Source organism: Perca flavescens, chromosome 15 (assembly GCF_004354835.1).
Source record: "Perca flavescens isolate YP-PL-M2 chromosome 15, PFLA_1.0, whole genome shotgun sequence".
In the NCBI taxonomy this organism is placed as follows: domain Eukaryota; kingdom Metazoa; phylum Chordata; class Actinopteri; order Perciformes; family Percidae; genus Perca; species Perca flavescens.
Genome location: NC_041345.1, coordinates 23,060,777 through 23,085,540, shown reverse-complemented (window position 1 = coordinate 23,085,540; position 24,764 = coordinate 23,060,777). Strand labels below are relative to the sequence as shown.

Here is a 24,764-nt window from a genome sequence, read left to right as displayed (position 1 = left end):
TGTTTTTTATTTTTATTTTTATTGTGTGACTTTGGTGAATCCGAACTAGCCATTTTAAAACACCAAAGACACACAATAACACAAACTAACCAATCGAGGCAGCGATAGACGAGCCACTCCTGTGTTCTGTGAGGTAAAATGACATGTCAATGGAGTCTGGGGGTGAAATAGGAAGTATTCAGATCTCCTACTTACAGCAGGTAAAAGAAGTAATACTAAAGCGTGGTAATACTTTGTTAAAAGTAAAAGTCCTTCACTCAAAATCTACACTCCGCCACTATGTGTAACTTGTTATGGGCTGCAGGGGGAGCTAGAGAAGCAGCTGCTGCAGGCCAATCCCATCCTGGAAGCATTCGGAAACGCCAAAACCATCAAGAATGACAACTCCTCACGATTTGTAAGTTTTTAATCAGTTTGTGAGTCAACACTTGTAGTTCTCCGAGTGGTTTAAGGTGTCGTGTAGCAGCTGTTGTCCTCTCTGTCCACAGGGAAAGTTCATCAAGCTCAACTTCGATGTGACCGGTTATATTGTCGGGGCCAATATTGACACCTGTATTTTTTTTTTTTTTTTTTTTTTTTTCAAAGTTGTTAGTTAAATTATTAGTATAAATGGGATAATAAGATAAAAAGTGCAATTTTTGCTTGAGATATTACCAGAAAACAGGCCTGGTTATCGGCTTAACCCTCTCGTAACCCGATCAGACCTGCTGGAGAAGTCTCGCTGTATCCGTCAGAGCATGACTGAGAGAGCCTTTCACATCTTCTACTACATGGTGGCCGGAGCCAAAGACAAGCTGAGGGGTGAGCAGCCACAATACAAAACACTCCTCTTACTGTAAGGTTTAATGGGCCTAAAGAGTCAGTGTGACATATCTTAAAAATGAGCTAACCCTCAGGTGAGATAATAATCAGCAAGGACAGCCACTTTTTGAAGCCAGCTTGCTACCTCAGCACACAACACTTTATGTCTATTTATTTAACCTTGATTCAGACCATTGCGTATCTAGTGCTCCTTTTAATGTAGCTTCTGTTGTGCATTGCGTTTTTATATAAATGTATTTTAAAGCTATAGTGCGTGTCGCCCCCATGAAAAATTCTAAGAAATGACAACAACACTGTCGGCGCGTCCACATGATACAAGGCTTCCGTGACCGCGCCTTCAGAAGAGGTAATTATCTTCACTTGATTTTCTGCACGCAAAATTCGCGGGAAACACAATCTTCTGAACATAGCCATACTGACAAATACAGAGGGAGTTGTGTCGAGCTGATAGTCTTAATTAGCTTTGTAGCAACTAATTTGGCAATGGCTTGAACGTAACGGACGTTCATTAATATCAAGAAGTTACGCACTAATGCTTTAAAGTGTTCTATCTGAATGTGATATGGTGTTTTTAATGTATGCTTTTTAATAGCAGATTTTGCACATAGAAAAATTGCAGAAAGGAGAAAAATAAATATTTTCTATTCCTTTCTAAAACCTCTTATCTCTAGCTCACAGACAGGTCTTGAATGTGTTCAGCCTAGCTTGGCATCAAGACTGAAGATGAGGGGAAACCATGTTGGTGCAGATATAGTCCTAAAAATGTTCTGTTTATGCTTTACGCAAATTTAAAGGCATAGGTTTCAAGGGGTGTAACATCAGTAGGCTGTAAGCTGCAGGTGATTTCAACATATTGACCCAGTGAAACATACATTAAACATATTGACCTAGGGAAAAACATTGCTGAGAACATAAAACCATTTGAAAGGTCTTCGTAATGAAGAGGATATTGATCACTATACATCTGTGAAGAAGATGAAAGATCAAACTGATATTTATGTCACCTGGTGTGGGTTTGACCACTACCAAACAAATGATTCTTCAGGTATGATCAAAACTTTAAGTGTGTGTGTGTGTGTGTGTGTGTGTTTTTATGTTTGTGGGTTTAGAGGAGCTTCTGCTGGAGGACTTCAGCTGCTACCGTTTCCTGGTGGCCGGCCACGTGGAGATCTCCGGTCAGGAGGATGACGAGATGTTCATTGAGACTCTGGAGGCAATGGAGATCATGGGCTTCACTGAGGAGGAGAGAATGGGTACAAACTCCAACCATCCATCCAACCTTTTTCTAAATCATTTTTCACCTCAAAGACAGTGTCCTGGAGAAAGAGTGTGGAAAGTAATATCACTAGAACACCTTTCCACCTTTAGTATTTTGTTTATGCTGGGACAAAGAGTGGCTGTCTAAATGTTCTCCAAAACTTAATTTCATAAGGAATCCACAATTCCTCTCTCCGTGGACACATACACAACCGTTTAAATGAAACCTGGCATGCAGAGCTTTTCCGCTGCCCAGCACATCTTACTGAAATTGCTTTTTGCTACACCAACTTTAATGTAGTTTGGGTGTTCACGGTGCAGCTGTATTATGTTGGGAAATAGAAGTATGTAAACGTATCTCTGTACCAGCAAGTATTTGTAATTTCATTATTTGGTTCAGGCAACAAAACCATTGTAGAACTTTAGCTGCAAATGTATGCACCATCTTGATTGTCGTCTTCTCAGGGATGATGAAGGTGGTGTCCACTGTGCTCCAGCTGGGCAACATCAAATTTGAGAAAGAGAGGAACAGCGAGCAGGCCACCATGCCCGACGACACGGGTAACCATTTCAAATACCAACACCAGCACTTTAAATGTACCTTTAAACGTGTCTGACCTCTTCTTCTTCTCCGTCTCTTGTTACCCATCAACCCCAGCTGCTCAGAAGGTGTGTCACCTGCAGGGCATCAACATCACCGACTTCATCCGAGCCATCCTCACTCCTCGAATCAAAGTGGGCCGGGAGGTGGTGCAGAAGGCACAGACCAAGCAGCAGGTAACCGCAAACCAGACCTCATCAGCACAGAAAATATAGGCTCTTCTGAATTATTTACGTCCGCCAAGGTTGTTATGTTTTCGGCTTGTCCGTTTTTGTTGTTTGTCTGTCTGTTTTATCTATCAGCAGGATTACAGAAAAAAATGATTGCCTGTTTTTCATGAAACTTAGTGGAAGGGTGCAGCATGGAGCAAGGAAGAACCTAATACATTTGGGAGAGGATCCAAATCATGGGGCGGATACACAAATTATATTTCACTTTTGTTAAAACTGCGAGATAGGGCGTTTGTGCTGCATTCATGTGGCGTCAGAATAATCGGAAAATTAATAAGAATTAGTTGCAGATTGGGAACATTCACACTGTATTACCATTATGAAATGGGGCATGCCTAGGCGGAGGTCTGAGCTTTCTGAGTGCCCTTCTAGTTCCCTCTGAAATGTAGTCCAGGTAATAGAAATACTCAAAAAAGTATCTGAGACTCTGAGATGAAAGGAGGGCAGTTGAGTAATTGTCCATCCCCCTCCAGGCTGATTTTGCGGTGGAGGCTCTGGCTAAGGCCATGTACGAGCGCCTGTTCCGATGGATCCTGGCCAGAGTCAACAAGACGTTGGACAAGAGCAAGAGGCAGTCGTCCTCCTTCCTGGGCATCCTGGACATCGCTGGCTTTGAGATCTTTGAGGTGAACGCTGACTGAACCTTTAAATACTTGAGTGTTTGTTTTTGTTTGTGTGGTTTTCTGATCACTGCTGTTGTGACGTTTCTCCCCTTCAGGACAACTCCTTCGAGCAGCTCTGCATCAACTACACCAACGAGCGTCTGCAGCAGCTCTTCAACCACACCATGTTCGTCCTGGAGCAGGAGGAGTACAAGCGAGAGGGCATCCAGTGGAGCTTCATCGACTTCGGCCTGGACCTGCAGCCCTGCATCGAGCTCATCGAGAGGCCGGTCAGTGTTGACGCACACATTAACGGGTTTATAGATGTGATTATTAAACCTAGAGTTTTACCGTTCACAATGCTGAGAGTACAAGAGGTCCAAAGAACTTGCATGCAGATACAAAAAGGATTTAACCAACATAATAGTAATAATCATAATAGTTTATACTTTATTGATCCCCAGGGGGAAATTTATTTATCACTCTGTTAGTAACACACATTTACACACAAGCCTGAAACACACACACACATGCTCAGGACCTGTACATGCACAAACGGAGAGATGTCAGAGTGAGGGGGCTGCGACTGCTGGACAGTCCTCGCTCAAGCAACCCTCCGGTTCCCAAACCAACTCCCCACGGACTGAGCTACTGCCACCCCCATTGTTCACTCTTCAAAACAAAAATCCTTACATTTTACTCAGTGGTGTTATTCTGTGAAAAGTTATGCAATCACAAAATGTTTGAAGTTAATTTTATTTGTGTGAAGTCCTACCTTTTGTTTGTAAGTAGGAGTAAATTAAAATGTAACTTATCAAATAGACACTAATTTGATAAGCTCAGTTAATTGTCTAGCCATTAAAATAAAACTTACAACCTTTTAATAAGCACTAGAATTAAAGAGATGCTTCCAAAAGACTGTTCCTGTCCAGAGGGCCAGTAATAGTCGGGATACACACCTGTATCACCTCTACCAGGCGTGAATTTAGCTTGAAACTGAGACCTGAACTCTAACACCTGTCCCCCATCCAATCCCAATTGTGGCCATACGTCCTAACCTCGATGGAAAATAATTTAGATTTAAGATGTTGTCTTAACCAAGCCTCTGTGTCTGTCACTGTCCTGCAGAACAACCCTCCTGGCATACTGGCCCTGCTGGACGAGGAGTGCTGGTTCCCCAAAGCCACCGACGTCTCCTTCGTGGAGAAACTGCTGAACACTCACACCGGTCACGTTAAATTCTCCAAACCCAAACAACACAAAGATAAACTGATGTTCACTGTTCTGCACTACGCTGGTAAGGTGAGGATCACCCAAGGCTTCACGACCGAGACAGTGATAATCCTGAGAACTGTAGCATCAGTTAGTTTAGTTTAAATGATTAGGCCAGAATTACAGACACTAGAGCCATTCCCACAATGAGCTTTCCTTAGGATGTGCCATTTCTGTGTCTGTAGCTATTGAGGAGGAGAGGGGGGGGGGCAAGGTGGAGGTGGGGGTGTGGCCTTGACCAACTGCCACTTTGCTCGTTTGAAAGCCATGATGTCTCTCTCTCATGGGTGGGCCAAATTCTCTGGGTGGGCAAAGCAGAGAAAGGGGAGGTAACCTTGCTCCTTATGACCTCATAAGGAGAAGATTCCAGATCGGCCCATCTGAGCTTTCATTTTCTCAAAGGCAGAGCAGGATACCCAGGGCTCGGTTTACACCTATCACCATTTCTAGCCATTGGGGGACCATAGGCAGGCTGGGTAAAAAACCTCATAAAGTGACATTTTCATGCCATGGGACCTTTAACAGTCAGAATACTAAAGATCATGATCACCATCAACACACATGACTTCCATCCAGAGATGTGGACTTGAGACCTGGTGACTTGGACTCAAGTCACAGTTTGCATAACTTGTGACTTGACAAAAAATAAATTACTTAAGACTCGACCTGGACTTGTAAGTAATGACTCGAGACTTGACTTGAGGCATGAGGACTTGACTTGACTAACCCCCATAAAATAGCTGGAGACTTGATTGAGACTTGGACCAAGTTACTTGAGACTTATTTGGGACTTGAGCAAAGATGACTTGGTCACAACACTGGCTTTTCCATTTCTAGGTGGACTATAATGCAGCTAACTGGTTAACTAAGAACATGGATCCTCTGAACGACAACGTGACGGCTCTGCTCAACAACTCCTCCAGCAACTTCATCCAGGACCTGTGGAAAGACGGTTAGTCCTCCGTGACGGGGCAACAAGTCCTCATTTCACCACAAATCTGTAGTCATGGTAATCACATGTGGTATCCATCTCTCCTGTGTCAGCGGATCGAGTGGTGGGTCTGGAGACCATAACCAAGATGTCAGAGAGTTCGGCGCCCCCGAAATCCAAGAAAGGTATGTTTCGCACAGTGGGTCAGCTGTACAAGGAGTCTCTGGGCAAGCTGATGACCACGCTGCACAACACGCAGCCCAACTTTGTCCGCTGCATCATCCCCAACCACGAGAAGAGGGTAGGCCATCCGTGTTTCCTTCTAGGGGTGGGACAAATCGAAAATTGTGTGTATCGTGATTTGTTTTGCATCAATCTTTTAAATTGATTATTTTCCCTAGAATCTATATTTTTTTTATTTTACCAATGATTCACCTAAATATTTTCTGTTTATACGGTACCGCTGACGACTACATCATATCCGTTTCCAGCAAAATAGATGGAAAGCAGAAACTGCAGTAAATCAGTAAAAAAAAGTTACGTACTTCTTTACAGATTAAATAAATGTCTGACTGACGTGATGTGCATTCTTTTTAGAAAACAGTTTTTAGAAATGTCATGATATATTGTCTCTAGAAGTGTATTATTCAACTTTTGTTTTTGTTAAAGAAGGAAAAGAAAATCACAATACTTAATACTATCGAATCGCTACACTTCTAGAATCGCAATAAACGAAAATCGCAATACAAATCTAATCGCACACCATGTATCGTGAAAGAATTGAATCGGTACAAAAGCACATCGTCCCAGCCCTAGTGCTTTCTCGCCGCATGTATCCCGAACAAATTATTTTATTTGAGCTGAAGCTGCAGTGTGTAGCGAAGACACTGAGTGCTGCTGCTGTGCTGCAGGCTGGGAAGATGGACTCCAACCTGGTGCTGGAGCAGCTCAGGTGTAACGGCGTGCTGGAGGGCATCAGAATCTGCAGGCAGGGATTCCCCAACCGCATCGTGTTCCAGGAGTTCAGACAGAGGTGAGGAAACCGTCTGACACCACATTTATTCTGATTATTATTCTTTAAACGTAAAAATTAATTGTTGTGTTTGTACTGATGTTGGCAGTATCTGTAATAATAACATAAGAACTGTACTGTAATAAGCCCCAACTTTGTGAATTTACTTGGCAGCGCAAAGAACCTGATATTACCAGTGTTTTAGTCTTTCGTTTTAACGTAGTGTTGCAGTTCTTCACTGTGACCACTGGAGGGCAGACACAAACATGCAAACTTTCAAAATAAAATGACCAACAAAGTGTGTGAAATGAAATCATTACATCACCCATTTCTGGGACAGGCTTGCATGTTTTTTGTTTAACCTTATGGCAAGACACTACAGGTGAACAGGGTACACATGTTAATGGATATAATGGATATCACCCTGAAACAGGTGATTACTTGCATCAAGCCAATTATGTTTTCTGAAATGTTATGTTTAAATATGCAAACGAGGCATTATCTTATGCACATATCTAAATATGTGCTAATTTGCATACATTTCCAGAGGAGAAATCTGAACATTGGATAAAGCAAGGTTCAAAACTCTTGGTCCATTTTGTTGACATACAGTATTAGAGTCAAATGTTTTTACAGAGGTAATTTTGGATATCTCTTTCAATCACTCCATAAATCAGAAAATACTGTCAACAGCCATACAAAAAAAATCTATTTTCTCCATGTTTTTAGTAATACGATGTTGTATAAATCCGGATATGATATAGATGAACAAAGCCCTCTACATGCTACTGAAGTGGAGATTTTTGGAGTATGAGAACAAAACTAATTTTGAGAAAACTGCCTTTAAAGATATGTTTAGTAAAATTCCATTTATTTTTATTGAAAACCACTATTTACGGACACATTATCTAATCAAATCCTTAGAATTCTATACTTTGGATCACATATACTACTATACATACTATACTCTTAGGAGAAATCTACAGACACAAATAAAAAAAGTGTAGTAAATAAACCTAAATATGTATTTTGATTGTTTTCTTTCCACTAGTCTGTAAGAAGACATGTTATGGAAGCAAAATCTCAAAATTGACCAATAAGCCTGGCCTTAAATGAATCGTATGCATACCTCTCCAGTTGTTAAAGTACAGTGACAACAAAGAGTTTTTTCTGTGGTTGTAGATATGAGATCCTGGCTGCCAATGCCATCCCAAAGGGCTTCATGGATGGGAAGCAGGCGTGCTGTCTGATGGTGAGCCAGATGGAACTGGACAGTTTTGTGTTAGCGCACACATACATTATAATACCGCTGATACAGTCTGTTCTGTTTTGAGAATACCTGCATACTAAAAGTTGAGAGGTTGTCCACAGCAACAGCTTCCACAACTTTAATGAACATGTCAAGAAAATGATGTTTTAAAAAAAGAAGAGATTTCTGGCCTTTAAGCACACTGCTCTGCTCTTCTGTCCTGCAGGTGAAGCACCTGGATCTGGATCCTAACCTGTATCGTATCGGTCAGAGTAAGATGTTCTTCAGGACGGGAGTCCTGGCCCAGCTGGAGGAGGAGAGGGACCTCAAACTGACCGTCGTCATCATCGCCTTCCAGGCACAAGCAAGAGGCTTCCTGGCCCGCAAGTAAGAGAAACAGTTAGACTGGACGCTGCTACGCAAGTACAAGTTTAGGGTACTTGTACTTTAATTGAGTATTTACATTTTCTGCTACTTTATACTTCTATTCCACTACATCTCAGAGGTAAATATTGTACTTTTTACTCCACTACCTTTATTTGACAACTTTAGTTACATTGCAGAGTCATATTATTAATACAAAACACAATCAAATGAATCCTGATGTATTTTTACAGATTGAGATCAAACTGTATTGATCCTGGGGGTGACATTCACAAATTACCCAGCAGTACAGTATATAAAGTAGTTAAACTGAGTTCCACCTTTACCAGCTGCAACATTATAGAGATGAACACATGAATGCATCAATAATTACAGTAATATATATTCTGCATAATGAGTACTTTCACTTTTGGTACTTTAAGTATATTTTGATGCTAATGCTTTTACCAAAGTAAACTTTAGGCTTTTAATACTTTTACACTGTAGTATGCTACATGTGCTTAGTACTAGATCTGACTGAGTACTTCTTCCAGCTCTTACTGCTTAGTTAATCTTTCTTTGTGTGTTGTCAGAGCTTTCAGTAAACGTCAGCAGCAACTGACTGCCATGAAGGTGATCCAGAGGAACTGCGCCTGCTACCTCAAACTCAAGAACTGGCAGTGGTGGAGGCTCTTTACCAAGGTCACACAAACACACACACACACACACACACACACACACAGACACACAAAAGCAGGGAATCAGAGCAAGCTATTTTTCAGGGTGGTTATGTTCTAAAGCACTGATAAACACTCACACACCTCCGGATTGCCGGATTATAATTGAACGCAGAGTTCTGTCCTGTCTGGTTCTGTGTGGCAGTTAAATGTGTGCGTCGATTTGAGACGCGGAGGGGCAAAGTAGCAGTTTGGAACGAGAAGGCTGCACAAATTGTATGCTGTTATTGGCTGGGCGTTACACACCCACTTGGGGCCCAAAGGCTCTTTGTTGACGCCCATAAATGTCCCGACTGACCAAAAAAAAAAAAAAAAGAGAGAAGGTCTCTGCAGATACAGACGCCACCACACACTTCTAGTGGGTCATACGCGATGATTGAGAGGGATTACTTCTGTATTAGTCTGTACATTGTATTTTTAGGAAAACCTGTTCCATTTTCTGCCTTTAAAAACATTTCCTTTAAGTGAGATGAAACCATGAACTGTATATTGAAAATAAAGCCAGGCTGAGTTGTGGATGTGTGACGGGTCTGTCCGTGATTCAGGTGAAGCCCCTGCTGCAGGTCACCCGACAAGAAGAAGAAATGGGTCAGAAAGATGAGGAGCTAAAGGCAGCAAAGGAGGTGGCGGCCAAGGTGGAGACCGAGCTGAAGGACATCACCCAGAAACACACCCAGGTGAAAGAAATGCAGCTCTTTATCTTGTGTTTTTTTTATTATCTTAAAAGTTCCATAAATGACAGGAGAGTGTGTTTGTAGCTGATGGAGGAGCGAGCCCAGCTGGAGATGAAGCTGCACGCGGAGACAGAGCTCTACGCTGAGGCGGAGGAGATGAGGGTGCGGCTGGAGGCCAAGAAGCAGGAGCTGGAGGAGGTGCTGCACGAGATGGAGTCTCGGCTGGAGGAGGAGGAGGACCGCAGCAACGCCCTGCACAACGAGAGGAAGGAGATGGAGCAGCAGCTGCAGGTCCACACAGCATCATCATTATTATTATTATTATTATTATTATTATTATTATTATTATTATTATTATTATTATTATTATTATTACTACTACTACTACTACTACTACTACTATTATTATTATTACACAGTCTTATGAGACAGAGTATATTAATTGACATTGTCATCATCTTGAAATTTGTCTTGGGCAGTCGATAAAACAAACATGGCAACACATCGCACTTAAACATAGTTAGCATTAAATAAACATGTAAACAAACACAACCCCCTTATCCCCCCCCCCCACACACACACACACACACACACACACACACACACACACACACACACACACACACACACACACAAGAAAGGGAAACTACTGCACATCCTCCCCTTCATATTCTACATATATTCTACCTAGATATTGCACTTTTCCCATTAGATCATACTGTAATCAATAACTTATGTATTGTACAATGCCTTATATATTACACATTCACTATTGTAAATACACTGGTCCAATTGAGTAAGGCCACGCATCATACAGATGTCCTTGTTCATTTATTTCCACGTTTTATCGTAAGACACCGTGAAAACTAAAAGAAAAATAAACACATAAAATACAATAAGTCAAATGCAATTCCACCAGTCATTTCACAGTCTCTGAAACACGTTTCAACAACTAGACGGGCCCACAATGTTAGCTTCACAACAATACATTAAATGTAAAGAAAGTACAACAATATTAAACATAAATGTGACAAGGCTGAAATACAAGGGCAAAATTACCGTGTGCGCCTCTTGAACCGTGCATAATCTTAATTTGAAGCCGTACATGTGTCTCTGCGGCCACGTTTGCTCTCTCTGTCTGTCTTCGACCCACAATGCAACAGGTGTGGCCTTCATTAAACTCTGGTCATTTGACCTCCACATAAAAAATGACATTTGTACTACAGAACAACATTCAAACCCACTTATTTTAAAGTAAAATATTTTGTACAATTTTAAATTGAACATCCCCTTTTTAAACTCTTATTTATTAAATTTATTATGTTTTTTAATATGAAATTATCAGAAATATAGACCAAACGAGCAAATCTTTATAACACTGTCCCTCAGACAGCTACAACTATCAAATAAAAAAATTGCACCAATGCCCTACCAGATATTGCACATCCTTCGCTTACCATAACTGTAACAAATAACATAAAAGAATTAATAGAACAAAACTTTTTATTTTGTTACATGCTCTATTTTTCACCTATATTCCACCACACATGATGCTTTTCTCTGCAGCTGATGGAGGCCCACATAGCAGAGGAGGAAGACGCTCGTCAGAAGCTGCAGATGGAGAAAGTGTCTGTGGAGGGAAAAGTCAAGAAACTGGAGGAGGACATTCTGATGATGGAGGACCAGAATAACAAACTGCAGAAGGTAGAAAGAGTTTAGCAGTTTGGTCTTGTGGTGTGGTCTGTGTTGTAATACACAGTAACACACACTGTGCTCTTGTGCATCTACAGGAGCGAAAGCTTCTGGAGGAGCGGCTGGCTGACATGAGCTCTAACCTGGCAGAGGAGGAGGAGAAGTCCAAGAACCTGTCCAAACTCAAGACCAAACACGAGTCCATGATCTCAGAGCTGGAGTGTCAGTCAGCAAAATACTCCTCCATTCAGTTTTACTCACGTCTGTTTAGATACAAGAGGACAGATAATAATGTATTGACCTTGGTCTTACTAATCAAAAACTGTCAATCAGAAGATTTTTTTATTTTCATTTGAACAGGAGTTTTTCTCTCTTTTCTGTAATTAAATAAACGAACAAGGACAATATCCTTGTGTGTAATACAATAAATACAAAGCACATATAAGGTGTGCAGAGGAAATATTATTACATTATTATCATTATTATATTTACAGAATTTAGAGAAATCGAAATCAAGTCTATGAACTCCTTTATAAATATATTACCTGTAAATTTGCATTTATAAATGAGATTTAGCCTAGATTTAAAATCTTGTATATGGCTGAGAACTCAAATTTCATTCATCTTCTAGGATTATTCGACACGTTTCCAACAAGAAAAAAGAAAGTGTATTGTAAAGGTGGCAAGTGATTAATGCAGGAAGTTTAGAGTTCTTAATAACAAATTGACCTAACAATAATTTTTTTCCCATAACACCAATCTCCTGCAGTGCGCATGAAGAAGGAGGAGAAGGGTCGCCTGGACATGGAGAAGGCCAAGAGGAAGGTGGAGGCGGAGCTGGGCGACCTGCAGGAGCAGCACGCCGACCTGCAGGCCCAACTAGCCGAACTCCGAGCCCAGCTGGCCGCCAAGGAAGAGGAGCTGCAGGCCACGCAGGCCCGGTAAGCACACGATGTTCACGACAGCCGACAACAACAACACACTGGCAACCCCCCACCCCCCCCAAAGGTTTTAGCCAGCACCAAAGGAAAATCATCAGCATCAAAATGATAAGAATTGATAATAAAAAATAGCAATTAAAATCCTCTCTAAATGTGTTTTAAGAGCAATTGACCAAACAAGCGTTAAACAAGCAGACCATAAACTTGAATAGGAGCGCTAATATTCTGACTGTAGAAAAACTCCCCCAAAGTTGCTAAAACTCAACAGAACAACAAAATTCTTTTTTACAAGAAAAACAATAGCACATGTCCTCCGTATCCTTATGGTAGCTGATCCTACGAAGACATTTTCCCCCAGACAATAATGAAACTCCTGAAATTAAAAGAGCCAGATGTGGTATATATTAGAAACTTTATCAGAACCTTATTTTGTGTGCACAGTTTGGAGGAGGAGTGCAACCAGCGTGGGGCGGCAGTGAAGCGAGTTCGGGAGTTGGAGGTTTTGATCTCGGAGCTGCAGGAGGACTTGGAGGCGGAGAGGGCGGCCAGGGGGAAGGTGGAGGCGGCCCGGCGAGACCTCGGAGAGGAGCTGAACGCTCTGCGCACCGAGCTGGAGGACAGCCTGGGTACCACCGCCGCCCAGCAAGAGCTAAGGTCTGTACGATCTGATGTTTCCTACGTATGCAGTACCGGTACCTGATTGGTCAATACATTCTAATACAAACAGAGGACTAGATAACTTGAGGATCCCCTCGAAAACAAGATGCTTCATCTCAAGGGGTTATTCTCTTAACCATTTCAATAATCCCAGTGTAACCTGCATAAAAGTGGACGTGTGTAAGCCAAACCTGTCGGCCGTGTCGCTGTTGGATGTGTCTTGGTGATGTGGTGTGTATATGTGTGACTGACAGGGCCAAGCGTGAGCAGGAGGTGAGCATGCTGAAGAAAGCCATGGAGGATGAGGGGCGGAGCCACGAGGCCCAAGTCCAGGACCTGAGACAGAAACACAGCCAGGCTGTGGAGGAGCTCACTGAGCAGCTGGAGCAGGCCAAGAGGGTACACACACACACACACACACACACACACACACACACACACACACACACACACACACACACACACACACACACACACACACACACACACACACAGCGCAGACGTACTCAAACTTTTAACTTAAACACATAAAAATATCATAATAATATATAAGCGAAACACTGTCCGGTCTGGACTGATTTGCAATTCACTCTATTTTCTGACTTTTATCTGGACTTTGAGACGGTTTTGAGGTTTCTGCTTTCACCCCGAAATACAATAGACATGAATAGAATTTAGTTGTTAATTGTTGTGCTCACAGAAATTAAAAATGTTTTTTTCTGAAACAGTTACTCTGAATAATCCACAGAACACTGTCAACAGCGTTTATAGGCACTGGGGCTGCAACTGACTTGTTTTGATCGATTAATCATAAAAAAGAATTTCGGTTAGTTGTTTAGTTTTTATAATCTCAGAAAATTGAAAAAAATCTTTTAAACTTCCAAGAGTTGAATGTGACATTTTTAAATTTCTAGTTACAAAACTCTTAAATTATTATTTTTTTTGTTGAGAATGCAGATATTAAAGCAGCAGTAAAAAATATGGTATGACCTTAATGCATACGTATTTAAGTAATGATAAATAATGAGAGATGAATGTGAAAATTTACAAAAAAACGTCTCCCTTATATGTGACCAGTGCACTTCCAATACATTTTTAAAAACATACTGAGGCGGACTCAGTCCCTCACTTAGCTCCACGTCTCTCCGCCCAGGTGAGAGCTGGTCTGGAGAAAGCCAAGCAGGCTCTGGAGAAGGAGTCTGCAGATCTGAGCGCTGACCTGCGATCCCTCGCCAGCGCCAAACAGGACGTGGAGCACAAGAAGAAGAAGGTGGAGGGCCAGCTGAACGAGTTGAACTCGCGCTTCAACGAGAGCGAGCGGCAGAGGACCGAGCTCGGGGAGCGAGTCTCCAAGTTGACTGTGAGTCACTAAAACCCTGACAAATCAACACTGAAGCCCCATATATCAAGGCCTGCTTGTATCCAAATATATGCTGTACATGTGTCAAGGTAAATACACTGAAAGTTAAACAGTGGCCAACTGAAAACTAACAACGAAGGATAATTTTTGTAGTCGAGTAATCGGTCGATTATTTTCTCGATTAATCGATTTGTTGTTTGGTCTATAAAATATCAGAAAATGAGGAAAATCTGTGTTTCCCAAAGCCAAAGATGACGTCCTGAAATGTTTTTTCCACAACTCACAGATATTCAGTTTACTGTCACAGAGGAGTGAAGCAACTACAAAATATTCACATTTAAAAAGCTCTAATTAGAGAATTCTTACCCTTTTTTTTCATGAAAAAAGGACTCAAACCGATTAATCGTTTATCAAAATAGTTGGCGATTAATTTAAAAGTTGACAACTAATCAACTGATCGATTAATCTTCACAGCTCTAAGTTCAACCAGCATTCGTCTTTGTTAAATGTGATGTGTTAGTCCTGATTTTAATTACAGGTAGACTAGAGAATATAGAGCAAATTCAATGGTCAACCTTCCTCCATCTGTCTCTTTGTCTCTATCCCTCTACCTTCTATCTGCTTTTCCTTCTCTTTGCCTCCTCCAGACGGAGCTGGACAGTGTGACGGGTCTGTTGAACGAGGCAGAAGGAAAGAACATCAAGCTGAGCAAAGACGTCTCCAGTCTGTCCTCCCAGCTCCAGGATGCACAGGTGAGGGACACCACACACACATACACACCACTTTATAAAGTTGTAGGTCTGCTTTAAGCTAAATGGCTAACATTAGCGTGCCAACGGGCTCACAATGACAATGCTAACATGCTCATGTTTAGCAGGTCTGATCTTTACAATGTTCATCATCTTTGTTTAGTAAGTTGGTATCATGGATGTATTATATGACCTAGATACAGCGTTCGTGGCGGAGCCTCCTGTGAGAGTCGCTCAGTGGCGTATCCGCCAAAAAAAAGTTTCTATGCTTCCGGGTTTACTTCCGTGATATGCGGCCTAATGAATATGCGCAGTAGTGTTTCTCCCGCTGGCCCCCACCTGTGAGTTTCCGTTCAGCCCAAAGACTTTACATTGTGGTGACGTCACAGGTTTTTTAATCGTTTTTCTCGGCTCGAGGGAAGATTTTTCAAATGTAAAAAGTCCATGGTTTAAAAATTCAGCATAGAGAGAGTCATAGCCGGCCTTGTTTGCAGTTGGAGGTGTCCTGGCAGCAGTTTTACAGACGTTGTTTTTTACAATGGAGGCCTATGGGGAAAATCCCATAGGCTGAGCGCTGTTCCTGGGGTGGCTGGTTAGTATGCTAACATTTGCTAATTAGCTAATTTTGGTTTCAAATCATCCTCTGATGACTGTCTGTACAAAATGTGGTGCCAATCGTTCACGTAGATTTTGAGACATTTCCCTGAATAAGTGAAAACCTTGACCCACTGGTGGTGCTGGAGGGAATGTTCAGGGGATCACCAAAGTCAGTGGGGTTTGTCCTCTTGGGACCATGAACGCGCAACATTTCACTCGCCACAGGTCAATATTTCAGTCTGGCGGACAAACCTCTTTCCTCCTCGTCCTTCTTCTCCAGGAGCTGCTGTCAGAGGAGACCCGACAGAAGCTGAATCTGTCTGGACGTCTGCGTCAGACGGAGGAGGACAGGAACAGCCTGATGGAGCAGCTGGAGGAGGAGACGGAGGCCAAGCGGGCCGTGGAGAGGCAGGTCTCTAGCCTCAACATGCAGGTCAGTACATTCAGACAGATATGAAATGTGCACCGTTCAAGTCACGAGGCAGTCGGAGAGCAATCAGCGGCGTCCCAAATACTGAACGGTAGCATCCTGTATAAACCTGACAAACTCCCGTAAGCTCTCGCTGTCTGACGTTCCATCAGCTGTCGGACTCCAAGAAGAAGCTGGACGAGATGTCGGGCACGGTGGAGGCGCTGGAGGAGGGGAAGAAGCGTCTGCAGCGCGAGCTGGAGGCGGCCAACAGCGACTACGAGGAGAAGGCGTCGGCCTACGACAAGCTGGAGAAGAGCCGCGGCCGGATGCAGCAGGAGCTGGAGGACGTCCTCATGGACCTGGACAGCCAGCGGCAGCTCGTCTCCAACCTGGAGAAGAAGCAGAAGAAGTTTGATCAGGTCTGACTGCAACTCTGGGAGATATTTACTTAGCTTTGTCTAACTTCACATACACTTCATTTACTACGTATTTTTGTTCCCCGTCATTTACATTGAAAGGCATTTTAAAACACTCCAAACATTAAAAACATAAAAAACTTCCCCCAGTGCAGATGTACTTTCTGTTCATTTCACATTCACATCTAATCTCCGGTGAACTCCTCTGTCTTCATGTCCGTCAGATGCTGGCAGAGGAGCGCGCCGTGTCCTGTAAGTTTGCGGAGGAGCGGGATCGGGCGGAGGCGGAGGCGAGGGAGAAGGAAACGCGCGTCTTGGCTCTGGCCAGAGCGCTGGAGGAAAACCAGGGCGCTCTGGAGGAGGCGGAGAAGACCATGAAGGGGCTCCGCGCTGACATGGAGGACCTCATCAGCTCCAAGGATGACGTGGGGAAGAGTGTAAGAGGAAACATCTGAACAAATCCTTTTTTTTATTTTCTTTGACATCTTTTCTGATCTTATCCCTCGTTCTCTACGCTTCCATTGGCTCCCGGTGCATTTCAGAATCAATTTTAATGTTTGTTTTTAAGGCCTTAAATGGCCTGGCCCCCGCCGTATTTTACGGGTCATTACGGTCATCCAATCAACTCATTGTAGAAGTCCCAAGGTCAAGGTAGAAATTATGGGGTGATTGTGCTTTTGCAGTTGCTGTCCCAAGACTTTGGAACAACTTACCTCCTGACATTCGCACTATTACTCATTTTAAATGCAAACTCAAACCATCATTTTTCTTAGAATGACTTTCAGTACATAGAGCTGTGACATTTTCCCTTTCTTCCTCCTGTTTTTATGCAACCTTTTCTGATTTTACTGTATTCTATGTTTTATTCTTTTTATTGTACAGTATGTTTTATTCTTGGTCCTTGATGTAAAGTACTTTGGATACCTGCTGGTTTCTGTAAAGCGCTATATCAAATGTTGATTGATTGATTGATTGATTGATTGATTGATTGATTGATTGATTATCCTCTCTCGGTTCTCCGTCAGGTCCACGACCTGGAGAAGGCCAAGCGCGGTCTGGAGGCCATCGTGGACGAGATGAGGACTCAGATGGAGGAGCTGGAGGACGAGCTGCAGGTGGCCGAGGACGCCAAGCTGCGTCTGGACGTCAACACTCAGGCTCTCCGAGCGCAGCACGAGAGGGAGCTGCACGCCCGCGATGAGCTGGGCGAGGAGAAGAGGAAGCAGCTGCTCAAACAGGCTGAGTACAACCTGCTGCTGCTCTTAACGCAAGATCTGGGGCACGTTCAATCTTAAAACGGTGTGCACCGTTTTTGCTACGGTTTCCTGGTTGAACGACGTGTTTCCTCGCAACGGCGTGAAGCGGCGTAGAACAGCTTTGAGTTCCGTTTTCTCTCGTTTGGTGGGTGTGTCTCTCATTTAGTCACGGGTGATACCCAATCAGCAGAGACTGTAGAGTGTCTGTAAACCCGTGGTGATAAAAAGGCAGAGCGCTTGCGCACACAGCAGAGTGTGCAACGCAACCCCGTTTTCAGTTTAAAAAAACGTGTTGCTACGGGCTGAACATGGCCCTGATCATGCTGCTGGAAGGGAAGTTTCATGTTTCCTTATCTCCTTCTGTTCTCTGGTGTGTCCTAACAACTAGCTTTGCTGCTTCCATCCTCAGTTTCACAGGACACACAGCTTTTTATTCTAGTATAATTTTAGCTTGTGCAGATAATATGCATGAAGGCAAAGTGAATAAAGTGGATAATTATCTTAGAAATTGTATATAAATACAATTTGAATATGGTAGATTAAATGCTCACATTTTTCTTATACAGTCTGTCTGAAGCGCTCCGTTTTAGCACCTGTCTCTTTAAGCCCCCCCTCCCAAAAAGAGTGCTCCGATTGGTCAATGTTTCCGGGTCTTCAGCATCAGAGTCTCTGCACCATCACTGCAGCCGGGGAATGACTGTAATGGCACTGTAGCGGCACTTTCTACCTATCAATCAATCGATCGATATATATCTGACATTACAACCGTACAGAATTCCTGACGGCTCTTTAAAAGGCCCAGCTTTGGTTTACGGGCTGTGTGCATTTCTCTATGGATTGAGGGTTTTTGATACCTTCACAGCAGCTCGACCTGATTTTATAATTTAAAAAAAACAACTCTCTTTACAATATGGCACCTTTTTAAATGAATTTGTAGTTTGGACAGTGTGTGTACTTACCCACATTGTTATAAAATCAAATAAATCAAACTAAAATAAAGAGTAAAATGACAGTATGTCTAACTGTCCTCCCTGCTGTCACTCCATCAGGTGCGTGAGCTGGAGGCGGAGCTGGAGGAGGAGAGGAAGCAGCGAGGTCAGGCATCGGGCAGCAAGAAGAAGCTGGAGGGGGAGCTGAAGGACATGGAGGACCAACTGGAGGCCACCAGCAGGGGGCGCGACGAAGCTGTCAAGCAGCTCCGCAAGATCCAGGTCGGCCTCAAAGTAGTCTCGCTTTGCCAGACTCTCCTCCACAGCGCTGCGGAGGAGGGTCTGGCTAGTCCACATAGCATTCTGGGATGGGAGAAAAACATGCTCTGGTTTATTTTTTAAACTAATCACAATCGTCATGGGCGGCGCTAAGCATCGGGAAAAGCCACGGTGCCGCTGCAAAATAGCCTCGGGGAAGGATCTTGTTTTGGTGGAACATGTGTACGTTCAAAAGTTGTTTTTAGTCGTGCAAAAGAAAACTCAGATTGGACAGATAGTCTAGCTATCTGCCTGGATTTACCCTGCAGAGATCTGAGGAGCAGTTAACCATAGTCCTCAGAAATCCAGCAAAGTTTAAAATTCCAACACAAACAAAACGGAAGGCAACGGACATCCGGCTAAAAAGAGTGAAATCCGGCGGAATTTCCCGACGGCAAAAGAGCAATCCCGGAAGTGGAACGTCGTGGATATAGACTAGCCTCAGTGCAACTAAAGCTACACTGCAAGTTTTGATTGAGTATTTGACATCATGAATTTGACATGTTACATAACACGTTTTTTGTTTTGTTTTCTTGTTGGAGTGGTTACTCAGTTACTAAACTACAAGAGTCAACCTGCGTCAGATATATTTACAAGCCTGCATGACCTGCTCCGTTCTGGTCACAGGGCCAGGTGAAGGATCTCCAGAGGGACCTGGAGGACTCGCGGGCGGCCCAGAAGGAGGTCCTGGCCTCAGCCAGAGAGTCTGAGCGCAGATCCAAGGCCATGGAGGCGGACATCGTCCAGCTGCACGAGGTGACGCCTGTGGTGCCTTCTTACGCCGCAGCTTCATATATATATATATATATATATATATAATATAAGCTTGTTGTTTTCCATCAATTATGACACAAACATGTTTAAGTTGTTGTTGAACTTAGGGAGAGATGACACGATCTTCATTTGTGTTTCTCTGTCCAGATGTTGGCAGCAGTCGAGAGAGCTCGTAAGCAGGCCGAGGTGGAAAGAGACGAGCTGTCTGAAGAGCTGGCCAGTAACTCTTCTGGAAAGTGGGTGTCTTATGTTATTAACACACAAGATGGACACCAAAATTATTAGGACATTTCCCCTGGGCACCATGAATTTTCATTGAAAATGTAGCCAATAGTTGTTGCGATATCAGATTTTTTTCAAGAATTTTTATTTGGGATTTTTATTAGATTATTGGCAGAGTTTAACGTGTTTTGCTGTTGCCACATCAGATTGTAAACATTAAAACAATACAATTGTAAACAATACAAGTTTTGTGATGCTAACAGGAAATAGAAAGTACAATTCAATCTAGATGTTTGAATTTAAATTACCCATTGGTTTGTAAAGATATAACTTTTCTTTTCGCAACATATTATTTTCCCCTCAGAAATATATATTCTTGTGAGTAGAAGAGCTTATAAAAAAAGTATTGCGATGCACAATGAAAATGTGATTGTCCTCTCTAATCAGATTTACTTTCCAACCTTCCCTCCGTCCTCCTCCTTGTGTTCAGATCGCTAATGTCGGATGAGAAGCGTCGCCTGGACACTAAGATCAGCCAGCTGGAGGAGGAGCTGGAGGAGGAGCAGGCCAACGTGGAGAGCCTCAATGACCGGCTGAGGAAGAGCCAGCAGCTGGTAGGCCCAGAGTAGGGCTGTAAATCACCATACCATATTATATCCATTATTTGGACGCCGATCGGGGGTGGCAATAGCTCAGTCCGTAGGGAGTTGGGTTGGGAGGGTCGCTGGTTCAAGTCCCCGTATGGACCGAAGTATGGAGTGTGGACTGGTAGCTGGAGAGATGCCAGTTCACCTCCTGGGCACTGCCAAGGAGCAATATATTGCAATATGTTATTTCACAATTCCATTACAGAGCTCGTCGAGACATTTCAATTAAAAACTAACTACTCTTTTTAATAAAAGAGAATAAATTATAAAGCGGGAATTTCAAAATAAAGGCGCATCTTAAAGATGACGATATGTATCGGTATTTTCCCTTTGTATATTGGGTCGTTGAGGATTGAACCAATATATCGATCCAGATCGATGTATCGCTACACCCCTGGTCCAGAGTGGAGAGGCTTTAGCAAAGCCTAACCTGGGATCTAAGCGCTGTTTTTCATAGCATGGAAGCAAAGTTCCTTCCTCTTCATGTTTCTTTCTCATGTCTCCTTTGGTTTTGTGGCGCAGGTGGAGCAGCTGGGTGCAGAGCTGGCGGCGGAGCGCTCCACCTCCCAGAGCCGCGAGGGATCCAGACAGCAGCTGGAGAGGCAGAACCGAGAGCTGAAGGCCAAGATGCAGGAGATGGAGGGCCAGGGCCGCTCCAAACTCAAAGCCTCCATCGCCGCCCTCGAGGCCAAGCTGAGAGAGGCAGAGGAGCAGCTGGAGATTGAGAGCAGGTACTGGTGCATGATGGGAAACTTGAGTTCCAAAAGTTAATTTCCTACTAGAATTTAAGCAGTACAACAAAGAGACCCAAATCTAAAAATTATTTTTAGAGAAGAAAGAAGACTCATAAGGATTAAAAATCACTTCTCAAAACCTGTTTAAAAAAAAAAGCTTTTTATTAATATTTTTATTTATTAATAACCTTTTGGCTCTCTTAGCTGTTTTATTGTTTCTATCTTAATCATTTTATGTATTGATTATCATTTGTCTGTTTTCATTTGCCTCATTGTGGTGCTAAAATGTTTTATTCCTGGTTCAACCACGTAAAGCACTTAATAACTTTGTCTTGAAAAATTATTACTCGGATTATTGGCCTGATTATGTAGTTTTTAGTTTGGTTTTAGTTTACTCATTCAATTATTTTTCCCCTCTTATTTATGTTGTGGTTTGTTTACTAACCCTGATCTGGATTGGTTGCGGCTCCCTCCCTTGGGATCGATGTGCTGGTTGTGGAGCATTAACTCCACCTGTGTGGGGAGTACTGGTTGTAGAATTAAACCCACCTTGTTGCTGAGTGGGGAGTATTGGTTGTAGTTGCCTGTGTACACGCTGAGGAAGGGCGCTGCCCAAAACGTCCACTGTGTGGCAATAAACTATCAAATTGGAGTGCTGTCCTAGTAACTTTATTTATGAATATTCACTTTTAGGATCCAGCACCAAGCCTTCAAAGCTTTCTAAGTGTCTAACTGAGTTGCGTGCGTCCAGTCCTATTTTTTTTTTATAATTATTATAAATGATATAATGGTGATAATTTGATGTGTCGCGTAGAGAGCGTCAGGCCAACGGCAAGAATCTGCGTCAGAAAGAGAAGAAGCTGAAGGATTTGACCATCCAGATGGAGGACGAGAGGAAGCAGGCGCAGCAGTACAAAGACCAGGTAGGCCTAACTCTGGAGTAACGAAGGCATAATGGCACTGTCACTATGATGCCTTCACAGTCCCATATGTGCTTGTGTGCGCTGTGCAGGCGGAGAAGGGCAACGTGCGGGTGAAGCAGCTGAAGCACCAGCTGGAGGAGGCGGAGGAGGAGGCTCAGCGCATGGCAGCAGCTCGCAGGAAGCTGCAGCGGGAGCTGGACGAGGCCACCGAGGCCAACGACACGCTCAGCAGAGACATGGCTTCGCTCCGGAGCAAACTCAGGTACCCCGCTCTACTCTGGGACGCAGAGAGCTCCTATACCGGAGCCATGTGAAAACACTTCTGATCCCATTTTGGTTTGGAATCTCTGCGCGACGTTGCCATGGCAACTAGTGGGCGTTTGAGTGGAGTTGTTTTTTAAGCAGCTGCTCAGATGTGAAGATTTGCTGAGCGCAGACCTCTGACAAGGCACAACGTTAACGCAGTGTGAATGTTCCTAGTCCAGAACTCATTTTTCGGATTATTCCGACACCGCATGAATGCGCCACAAACGCCACATCTCGCAATGTTAGCGAAAGAGACAAATAATTTGTGTGTTGGCCCCGTGATACGGATCATCTCCAAAATGTAATGGGTGTATGTATGTAAGTTTCATGAAAATCTGCAAACCGAACCGAAAACATAACCTCCTTGGTGGAGGATAACCCAATGAAATATCTTTGGGTCATCTGAAGATATGGGTTTTTTTATTTTACAAACTAAACAAATAATCAATTGATAAAAAGACATAGGAAATAGAATTAAAATAAATGTATGGAAGATGTAGCGAGCCACCAAGAAAAAGACTATAAACATAAAATTAACACTTAGTTAGCTGTTTTGTTTGTCCATGTACTGCTTATCAATTTAATATTGCAATTAAAAAGTCAGTCAGTTTGTCAGAACAGTATCATTGTTTGAATATTAGAAACATCTAGATCCACCTGAAACATAATAGCTTTGCATAGATAAAATAAAAAGGTAATCCTAATTACTGTGGCACTCATAAGTTTACACACCCATGCTAAAGTTGACTAAAAAGAGGAATAAAAAAATCATCTTTTGGAAATTGATCTTAATGCCTTAATAAAAAAAAAATAGGAAAAATCCAACCTTTAAGGACATCAATTTTCTTTGTGAATGAATAATGTATCGTAAATAAATAAATGTTCTTCCTTAAAATACAGGGGGCATCAATCAGTACCCCCCTATGTTAAATTCCCATAGAGGCAGGCAGAGTTTTATTTTTAAAGGCCAGTTATTTCATGGATCCAGGATACTATGCATCCTGATAAAGTTCCCTTGGCCTTTGGAATTAAAATAGCCCCACATCATCACACACCCTTCACCGTACCTAGAGATTGGCATGGGGTACTTTCCATAAAATCATCTCTCAATGCAAATCAAACCAGCTATCAGGTTAACTGAAATAAAACCATCCAAACCACCAAGATCAATTTTTATTCATCTTGTTGGTCAACTTCAGCACAGGTTCATAAACCTATGAGTGCCACTGTATTTAAAATTAGTCCTTAAATGTTTGTAGTGACTGAAAAAAGAACTGTGAAGGCATGAGATCATTTGTGATTTCACATTTCCTCTTCCTCCTTTCATGTCCTGTTTCACACCTGTCCTCAGACACTACTGATCTGCAAACTTTCCTCAAAGCATGCTGGGAATATTCTCCTCTTTTTCTACGGGCTCTTTTAACTTCCGTTTCCTCATCGCTCTCCTAATGCCTCCAGTTTACACCTGCTGCAAGATTTCAGGGGCTTCAGCTTTCTTATTTTTTTTTTTTCGCTTTGCAACAAGCCACCTTCCTCTATCCTTCCTCTCCTTCTGACCCCTCGCCCGTTCCTCCTCTTCATCTTCCTCCTGATGTGTCGGCTGTTCCCAGGCGCGGCGGCGGCGGCGGCGGTGGGGGAGAGGCGGTGTTCAGCAGCCCCAGTCCCCGGAGCAGTGGCGGCGGCAGCATGCGGAGCCTGGGGCTGGGAGGGAGCATCGGCCGCAGGAGCACCATCAAAGAGAACTCGGTGGAGCTGCCGGAGGAAGAACCTCCGTCCCAGTCTCCGTCTCCGTCTCCGGACCCCCGCGGAGACGCCTACACCTACTCCCCCGACGAGTAGGGGTGGGGGGGGTCACCCAAGTTGCGGGGGCAAAAACTGCCCCAGCAATATTTTCACTTTTATTTTAAATTATTTGAAAGTTTCCTTTTAACAGTAAGGTGAAGGAGTCTCCTAGATATTTTAACAACGTGATGGATTTATGTTGAAATTGTCAGACGTTACACAAACAAATTGGGGTAAAAAATAATGATAAACGTGTGTCAAAAAGTAACACCATGTCATTCCGATCATACATTTTTATA

The 24,764-nt window shown here is 43.0% G+C and overlaps 1 protein-coding gene across 1 annotated transcript in view; it reads left to right on the top strand.

Annotated features, from left to right (window-relative positions):
* LOC114568983 (myosin-11) overlaps positions 1-24,302 on the top strand; it is a 36,046-nt gene extending 11,744 nt beyond the window's left edge. The window contains exons 8-43 of the mRNA XM_028598704.1: positions 305-397; positions 489-552; positions 703-801; positions 1,932-2,075; positions 2,545-2,640; positions 2,738-2,856; positions 3,384-3,536; positions 3,629-3,802; positions 4,641-4,814; positions 5,622-5,736; positions 5,829-6,016; positions 6,627-6,748; positions 7,910-7,979; positions 8,203-8,363; positions 8,933-9,041; positions 9,622-9,753; positions 9,835-10,041; positions 11,317-11,454; positions 11,541-11,664; positions 12,212-12,383; positions 12,825-13,037; positions 13,295-13,439; positions 14,194-14,400; positions 15,048-15,152; positions 16,027-16,179; positions 16,329-16,577; positions 16,799-17,011; positions 17,600-17,812; positions 18,880-19,041; positions 19,705-19,833; positions 19,999-20,087; positions 20,564-20,687; positions 21,243-21,451; positions 22,269-22,377; positions 22,467-22,639; positions 24,035-24,302. Coding sequence (XP_028454505.1) covers positions 305-397; positions 489-552; positions 703-801; positions 1,932-2,075; positions 2,545-2,640; positions 2,738-2,856; positions 3,384-3,536; positions 3,629-3,802; positions 4,641-4,814; positions 5,622-5,736; positions 5,829-6,016; positions 6,627-6,748; positions 7,910-7,979; positions 8,203-8,363; positions 8,933-9,041; positions 9,622-9,753; positions 9,835-10,041; positions 11,317-11,454; positions 11,541-11,664; positions 12,212-12,383; positions 12,825-13,037; positions 13,295-13,439; positions 14,194-14,400; positions 15,048-15,152; positions 16,027-16,179; positions 16,329-16,577; positions 16,799-17,011; positions 17,600-17,812; positions 18,880-19,041; positions 19,705-19,833; positions 19,999-20,087; positions 20,564-20,687; positions 21,243-21,451; positions 22,269-22,377; positions 22,467-22,639; positions 24,035-24,044 — 5,157 coding nt within the window. The 3' untranslated portion in view covers positions 24,045-24,302. The remainder of the gene's footprint in view (positions 1-304; positions 398-488; positions 553-702; positions 802-1,931; positions 2,076-2,544; positions 2,641-2,737; positions 2,857-3,383; positions 3,537-3,628; positions 3,803-4,640; positions 4,815-5,621; positions 5,737-5,828; positions 6,017-6,626; positions 6,749-7,909; positions 7,980-8,202; positions 8,364-8,932; positions 9,042-9,621; positions 9,754-9,834; positions 10,042-11,316; positions 11,455-11,540; positions 11,665-12,211; positions 12,384-12,824; positions 13,038-13,294; positions 13,440-14,193; positions 14,401-15,047; positions 15,153-16,026; positions 16,180-16,328; positions 16,578-16,798; positions 17,012-17,599; positions 17,813-18,879; positions 19,042-19,704; positions 19,834-19,998; positions 20,088-20,563; positions 20,688-21,242; positions 21,452-22,268; positions 22,378-22,466; positions 22,640-24,034) is intronic.
* Positions 24,303-24,764: the final 462 nt, after the last annotated feature.